Source organism: Poecilia latipinna, unplaced genomic scaffold (genome assembly GCF_001443285.1).
Source record: "Poecilia latipinna isolate Pla-1442-1.1 unplaced genomic scaffold, P_latipinna-1.0 Scaffold1903, whole genome shotgun sequence".
In the NCBI taxonomy this organism is placed as follows: domain Eukaryota; kingdom Metazoa; phylum Chordata; class Actinopteri; order Cyprinodontiformes; family Poeciliidae; genus Poecilia; species Poecilia latipinna.
Window position 1 is genome coordinate 49,033 of NW_015114519.1, and position 8,026 is coordinate 57,058.

Consider the following 8,026-nt stretch of genomic DNA (forward strand, 5'->3'; position numbering starts at 1 on the left):
ATAGAACAAAAGTTCAGGCTACATAGGAAGCCAGAGCAGCCCTGGAGAATCAGATGGTGCAATTCCATTCAATTCCCTTTATAGAAGTGAATTGAATATATAAAAGTTAACCATTCAGGGTGAGTCCCATTCTGTAGCAGCTGGTTCAGTTGAGCTGCCAGTCGCTCATGGAGGGCAGTGAGTTTCTGCAGCCAGTAGGCCTGGATCATGTCAGGTCCTGGTGCTGTCCAGTTTTTCATACCTGGGAGTCTTTGTTGGACATCTGCCACAGTGATGGTTACCGGGGCTTGTTCAGGGAGGCGATATATATATATATATATATATACACACAGGCGCTAGTGACCTTTATTCAACAGTAATCTGACAGAAGGAGGTAAAGCAAAGAAACGGCAGACGGGCAGTTCAGTTTATTTAGAAAGCGCCAATTCACAACAAGTGTCGTTTTGAGTCAGTTTACAAGGAAGTCAGTCAAATGATCACATGACCTTCACAGGTATGAAAGACCTTCAAATTAAAATGAATCATTTTACTGTATGTTTCATGTTTTACCTGCAAACTGTTGTTGCCCACAGCGGTTGCTCTTCTCCAGCGCCTCCTGCTGGTCTCCTGCAGTCCTTCCTCCAGTAGCACAGCCAGTCGTCTTTCCAGACGAGCTTTAAAACTCCTCTCAGCCACCTGCTGCTCATGAACACCCAGCAGGACTGAAACAGCACAGAGCACCAAGAAAAACTCTCAGACCTGAAGGTTTGACCTTTTTAGACCTTCTTTAGGTTGAGTTGAGCTGCGTTTGTACCTGTACGGACCCACGTGTCACGCAGGTGGTGGGACATATTTAGCTCAGGATAGTAGAAGGCTGTGAACACAAGCATTTCAAATTTAAACTCACACTTGTTACAGTGCATGTGTTTAACCCTTTGAACTGTTTTCTACTTCTATGAAGTGTGGCTGAACTATTCAGCGATCGGCAGTGTTCAACCTTCAGTTGTGTGTTGACGTACGTTCTGCAATCTGCAGAGCAGGAAATCCAACATAGAAGCTGAACTCCACCAAGCTGAGCTTCCTCAGGTGTTCGCTAACCTCTGACCCCACCAAATAGCCCCTCCCATCTCGTACAGCGAAAGTGATGTCAACAGGAACCTTCTGCCCCACTGCTGGCCAGCCTTTGCTCATTGTGATGTTCAGCAGCTGTGTGAAGAGGTCAGAGATGTTACTACCTGACCTGACATCAGCGCGTCAATGAACAGGTGAGACTCACCTGGACGGTGATGTTTCCTCCCTCATGTGACCTTCTTCGGCTCTCTGCATATGCCATTATCAGCCCTCGCTCCACCCTTTCACTAAAGTTGCACACTCTGACATCAACATGGGTGGGAACAAACTGCAGCACCGAGTGGATCTGGTACCAGAGGTCAGGTATGGTATAGAGAGGGGAAACTGTAGGAATGGGGCCTGAACTGCGCGGTGACTGACGGAGAGCATTGATGACAGATATGGCAGTGAATATCATTGGTCCAGACACGACACGAAAGGCAAAACTGGATGGAGTTCTCAGGAACTGAAAAACAGAGCAGAGAGAATCAAGCTTGTTTGGGTCGTCCTGAAGTCAGAAAATGCTGACCAAACTCCGTCAGGTGAAATAATGCTGGATTTGCTTAGCTTATGCACAGTATAGTTTATTCTTTACAATAATTAGTAATAATAAGGAACCAGCTTTGAAACCAGAGACTGTACATGGGTTCACATGATTACCTGCAGCTCTATTGAGCGGTTGAACTCTCTCCTCAGGACATCGCGGACATGACTGAACCCGGCCGATGAGCCTTTAGAACTCACTGCAGAACAAACAAGTTCATCAGGTGGCTGAAGGAAGAAGCAGCGCTTCCTGTCACATGCAGGCTGGGGGACTTACCCACTCTGACCAGGTACAGCTCAGGCTTGGTGACATTGCACAGGTACTGTCTGGTGAGCGGAGTCTGGGCCCCTTTGGGTGTGGTAACTGGGGGTCCTCTGGTGAGGCTGATGGAGGTAATCTGGGTGGTAGTCGTTATGGCTGGAGGTTTTGCTGTTTTTTCTGTGATCACTGATGGTCTTTCTGGTTTGACAGGCCGAACCGGTGGACCCAGTGGAGGAGGGGGTGGCACCTGGCTGGTAGTGTTAGATGGGGGACGAGGAGGGAGGCCTGGACCATGGTCTTTGGTTTTTGGAGAAGATGGAGCAGGAGTGGAAGGGGTTTGGGAGGTGCTTGGTAGAGTAGGTGACTTTTCACTTGTAAGAGCAGGTGAGGGAGTGACGGGAGGGAAGGGTCCTCGTGGTGGATGTTTATGCTCTAGATCTGGTGGAGGCCCACTGAGGGTTGGGACTGGGGTCAGAGGAGAAAGGTGAGTTTGTGTTGTTGTGGGAGTAATGGAGGGTCTGGACTTGGTACCATGTATCTGGTCCTCCTTCTCCCTCTCCTTTTCCTTCTGCTTTTCCCGGGCCAGAAGGTTGGTGTAGTACTCCAGACTGTTCATGTCCGGCAGCAGCACCTCCGTCGGTTCCAGAGGCATCATGTCCTCTGGGTCGTATTCCTCATCCCATGTGGAAAAAACATCCAGATGGGCAGTGTGAGTGTGAAGGGGAACAGTAGGAGTGGAGGAGGGGATGATGGGGGGACGGGAGAACAGAGGGAGTGTTGGACGGGGCGGGAAGGCCGTGTCATAAGAGACCCAGTCCCCATCAGACTCCGCGTCCCAAGGGTGGCTTGGTAGTGGCGTGGCAAGGCCCAGTTCCTCCCCGTCAGGCACCATGAAGGACAGAGTCTCCAGGTAGTCCCCAGAGCCCCATGCTTCCTCTAGGGAGGGGCCCTGCTCCCAGGGGGGTGGAGGGGTGAGAGTGGGCTGGCTGTGTGGGGGGAGTACCGGGGGCAGACTGGGGGCCAGCAGGTCTGGAGGTCTCAGCAGTAGGTGGATGCCCTGAGCACCAGCTTCCTGGTCCTCTGCTGAGCCAGCTCCAGCACTGTTACTATGGTAACCAAAGTCTGAGGCCCCCCTGGGGGGGGCGGGTGATGGTGATGAATTATGTGATGATGACCCCATTGTCCTGTTCAAATCCAACACACCTGTAGAGAATAAAAGAAGAGAATGTGATGAATCTGACCCCTGAACCTTTGGTTGGGCCCCTGAAAGTTTCTGAGGGCCACAAACTACCTGACCCCCCTGAACCTTTATCACACAGAAGTGTTCGATATGGAAATGTGCTGGTCATAAAGAGGTGCTAGCGAGACTCATGCAGACCTGAGAGCTAAAGTCTAAAGGGGATGATTGTTTTTCTCTGGGTCTCAGAACAAAACGGCTATAACTAGATGACTAGACAGTCAAAGGCCTTTGACTAGACAGCTTCATTTAAACATTATTTCCACCATTTTATGATACTGCTTGAATGGAAGAATGACAAAACCAAGTGATGATCAACCAATTAACTGGGCTGCCATACCGGTCCCCTGGCTTGTCAGCACCTTTTTGGACTTTTTAAAATTAACTGGCCCAGTCACGCATCTCCTTCCTGACTCCTAGTTCTTCTACCGTTCAGCTACAGGTGTCCACTTGGTTCCTGTCAACCGTAACGCTGGTGCACGCCGTCAGTAGCAGTTTGTTCTGTCGGTTGGTGGTACACAGAACCCGCCTGCATGGAGACGAGCAGCTCAGTGAAGATTTCTCTGCTTTCTGGTCAAAGCAGCAGAACCAGCGCAGCCATTAGGAGCAGGAAGCGAGTCGTGGATCATCTGAAGGTTTTCTCGCTCCTCCTCAGTCTCCTGGTTGCAGGTCAACTTTCATTGCTGCGTTTGGATCAATAAATGTTTCTGATGATAGCAGAGGTATTGATCTGTTAGCACTTTGCTAATGTTTAGCTCCACAGGGTCTACAGCTGATCAAGCTCAGATATGTTTGTCATATTTCAGTTTTACCTGTTTATTGTAATGGTTGCATATTTTGAGGTATTTAGTCTGAATATTCTGTATATAGTTACCATAAATCAACAACAGAACCGTCTGGGTGACCATGAAGTAATGCTGTGATTGGCTGATTTATCGTGTTGCTGTAATATTTTACTTTAACTCACAAAAGGTTCCAAAATATTATTTTTTAAAATAATATTGTGTATTGATCTGAAAATATTGTAGTAACTGTCGTTCTCATAGAAGGTACTCCTTGCTCAGTGAGTCTGGTTGTTCAGAACCTCCAGTCAGCGCAGCACACAGCCTGTTCTGGTTCTGGTTCTGCTGGGAATCTCTTCCTGTCGAAAGGGAGAGTTGATTTGATCCAACCAAAAGGTTGGATTTCCACAGACAGAAATGATTCACTTCCAGTCACTCAGATGAAGCACATGGATAATAGGATGAAGCTGATCTTAAATATCTGGACATTCATTTAGATTTTGATGAGTGAAATTAATAATAAGCAGAAAGTTCCTTTCAGTGGATTAATTAATAACAGAGGAATCAGATGTTTTATGTTCACACCCAAAGACTCATTTTTGCTGTGATGATTTTCGGTGAAGCTGATCGTCTCTTTATTAATGACGAGAATATTAAAGCTGATCGTTCTTTAAACACACACAACCTCTTTCATCTGGCCTGTTTCCATGGCAACGCCGTGCAGCAGAATCATGTGCAGAAAAGATAGATAGATAGATAGATAGATAGATAGATAGATAGATAGATAGATAGATAGATAGATAGATCGATCTGATTGGTGGATGTAGCTGATGATGTGGTTCTGACTAAAACCAGGAAGATGGACCACATGGCCTGCTCTGCATCCAGAACCAGTACCAAACATGGAGAAGCAGCATTCAGCTTCTATGCACCACAGATCTGGAACAAACTCCCAGAAAACTGCAAAACAACCGAAACACTGAGTTCCTTTAAATCCAGAATAAAATCTCGTCAAGTTACAGCTGCTATGGACTAATAACTGAAACAATGATTATTAATTAATAATTTTATGATATTTTTTTAATAACATCTGAGAAAAAGTTTTTTCCTCTTTGCTGTTTTCACCTGCAGCTGCTTGTTTCTGAATGCTGGAAAAATAAATTTGCCTTCCAGCCTCCAGTCAGACGTCGACAGGTCACATGATTCACTCAGAGCGTGTGTGTGTGTGTGTGTGTATGTGTGTGTGTGTGTGTGTGAGAGGACAGAGTGAGTCAGTGATGTGGGAGGATTGACAACATGAACATAAAATCAGAAATAGAAACAGATTCCAGATTCTTCTTCTGGAGGCCACGACACCAACTAGCAGGAGTTGGAAGAAATGCAGCTTACCTGCAGCAGGTGAGCTTGTGGTCGTCATGGAAACCAGTGTGCCAGCCACCAGAAACATCACAGCGAGCGTTTGTGTGCATGATGTGGCTCTGGGGTCCATTCCGGTCCTGGTCCTGAAGCTGGAGCCCAGCAGGATCACAAGGTCCGACATCCTCAGAGGACCAGCGGTCTGACGGGGACGCTGGGAGCCGAGGGCCCGACAGGAGGACCTGGGCAGCAGGAGACACTCACCTGACTCACCTGCCATCAGTACAGGACGCGTTGTCATAGCGACAACTCGTCCTGATGGTTTTCCTGAGGGAAGCCACAGCTGTTTACACATCTTACAACTTCCTGTTGACCTTTCACTGACCTCCAGAGAAAAAGGCCCAGAGGTTCTGCTCACCCTCACCCGACTGAACCTGGAGTCTGCAACAGAACCATCGAAAGGTTCTGGCGGCAACACCAACGTTGCTCATGGAAACTGCAGCAACTGTGATGTCATCAGGTCAATCTGGTCCACGGAGCAGAAGTTTCTCCAACCAGGTGTGCCTAATAAAGTGGCCAGTGAGAGGATATCTGGACCTGCTGAACCGGGCCAAAGTTCTGCTTCTTTGAAGGTCCAAAAGGCGTCAAGTTAACATTTTAACAAGTTAACACAAAGATCAAAGATCGGATTCAAAACGAACCAACTGGAATTTCAGTCTCTGGAAATCTGGACCGGTTCGGGTCTCTGGACCGGTTCGGGTCCATTAGCTCTCTGGTTGTTTCGTGATGAAGCAGCTCCTGGTACTTACTTTCATCAATTTGGACCTGAAAGGTTCGGTCCAGGATTTCAAATCTGCTGATTGATCAGGGTTCGGTACCGGCCCGTATCTGATGTCTGAGGCCCGGATCCTCACACCTCTGACGGTTCGGCCCGGTCTCCTCTCATATTGACCCAGTTATGAGCCCAATCGCATCCATCCGCTCACTGCAGAACACCAGGGTCCAGATTCCTGACGGTTCCGGAACCGGAGACTCCTCCCTTCTGGATCCGAGGCTGAAGGCTTCGCAGCGGGCACAGAGCCGCAGCTGCAACCGCTTAAAGACACCGAGCTCCGGCGATGCAGATCAACCCAGGGATCCGAATCGAACCGAACCATCAGCACCACAGCATGCTTTAAAACCTCAACCAGCAGCCGGACCTACCTGCCATCCTGGAGATGCGGTTCGGGCGCGTCACGCCTCTCCGCTCCGCGAAGGAGGAAGAGGAGGAGGAAGAGGAGGAAGAAGAAGAGGAGGAATCTCTCCTTCCTCCTCTCGGTCCGCAGTCTTCCTCTCCTCCAGTAGTAACCTGCTCCCTCCGACCCGGTTCTGTTGGCGTCGGTACCAACAGAACCGACTCAGGATGTTCCGATCCAAAAGGGCGGCTTGCCGTGTCTCCTCCTCTGTGACCCAGAGATGTTTATCCGACTGGACCCATTTCTCCAGAACTGACCCAAATAGATGTCTTAACGGAGGCCTCTGATTGGTCGAAACATTCACTATTAGCCTGATACCTGGTTCCGCCAGAACCGGCAGCCGGTCCAGAAGCTGCTGCTGGAGTTCTGACTAAAACCAGGAGGACAGAGACACCACCCATATCTACACCACCCAGATCTACACCACCTGGTTGTAAATCCTGCTGATGGATCAACACTATAAAACATTTTAAGTTGGTTTAACTTGAAAATTAACGTTCACCTGCTGCCTTGAAAAACGATTTAAAACAAAACAAGAAAATTGTTTTGGTTTTAACTCAGAAATTAAAGTTCAGGAAGTTGACTTAATTGTCAAGTTGCCTAAATATTAGGTTTATTAATCTTGAATTTTGAGTTTCAGCTTAATGCTGCAAATTAAACCAAATTATTTCACAATATGCCAGAAAAAAACTGACCCGAGCTAAAGGGCTCACAATATCAAGTTCAAATAATTATTTTACTTTATAATAACTTAAATTATTGTGATCTGATTTGTATTAATCACAATGAATTCTGCTCAAAACTTTTAATGAGCACAACATTCTCCTCAGGCTTTAAAACATTTGCATTCAAAGCTCTTCCGGCTCAGGATACAAAAACATGCCGCTAAGCATTCTGGGAAATAGTTCCCACTCTCGTCTTCTTTCAGTTTTTTTTTTTTTGTGCTAAAAATTAGTTTGACAAAATGAATAACAGTTCATTTATTATTGTATCCGTCACAGACTCACATTTAGGCTTGAAATCTAAAACTTGCTAAATTTATTTGACTTAAAAAGTAGAAGATAGAAGACACAACTAAATGTGGCTCAAATGTTTTACAGTGAACCAAACATGAAGCAGCATTCAGCTTCTATGCACCACAGATCTGGAACAAACTTCCAGAAAACTGAAAAAGAGCCGAAACACTGACTTCCTTTAAATCCAGACTAAAACCAGCTGGTTGTTTGCTTTTGAAACATAATCAGTGGTAAATTGATTATTCCCGATTACCTTTTATTCCGTCTCTTCATCCTGCCAGAGATGCGACACTTCCCTCTGATTCCTAGTTGAAGGCGGCAAGTTCTGATGAACATTTAAAGAAAAGAAAAAAACAGAAGGCAGCGAATGATTTGAACCAACTGAAGAATCCAGAGGCATCGATCAGGAATTCTGCAACAAATTTAGACAATTTGACAAAGGAAACAATCAAATCTAACCCAACAAACCACAAAATAAATAAATATCTAAAATAAGTAACTCACTG

General features: G+C 46.6%; 1 protein-coding gene across 6 annotated transcripts in view; it reads right to left on the minus strand.

The window, feature by feature from the left end:
• si:dkeyp-27e10.3 (UPF0606 protein KIAA1549) overlaps nucleotides 1–6,466 on the minus strand; it is a 22,446-nt gene extending 15,980 nt beyond the window's left edge. For 4 of the 6 annotated variants that reach the window (XM_015015344.1, XM_015015342.1, XM_015015343.1 and 1 more), the window contains exons 1-7: nucleotides 5,303–6,466; nucleotides 1,910–3,097; nucleotides 1,750–1,832; nucleotides 1,256–1,555; nucleotides 999–1,185; nucleotides 794–853; nucleotides 550–701 (exon numbers count right to left, since the gene is read on the minus strand). In XM_015015344.1, coding sequence (XP_014870830.1) covers nucleotides 550–701; nucleotides 794–853; nucleotides 999–1,185; nucleotides 1,256–1,555; nucleotides 1,750–1,832; nucleotides 1,910–3,097; nucleotides 5,303–5,624 — 2,292 coding nt within the window. In that variant the 5' untranslated portion in view covers nucleotides 5,625–6,466. The remainder of the gene's footprint in view (nucleotides 1–549; nucleotides 702–793; nucleotides 854–998; nucleotides 1,186–1,255; nucleotides 1,556–1,749; nucleotides 1,833–1,909; nucleotides 3,098–5,302) is intronic. The other 2 variants (XM_015015346.1, XM_015015345.1) reach the window with 2 other exon arrangements.
• Nucleotides 6,467–8,026: the final 1,560 nt, after the last annotated feature.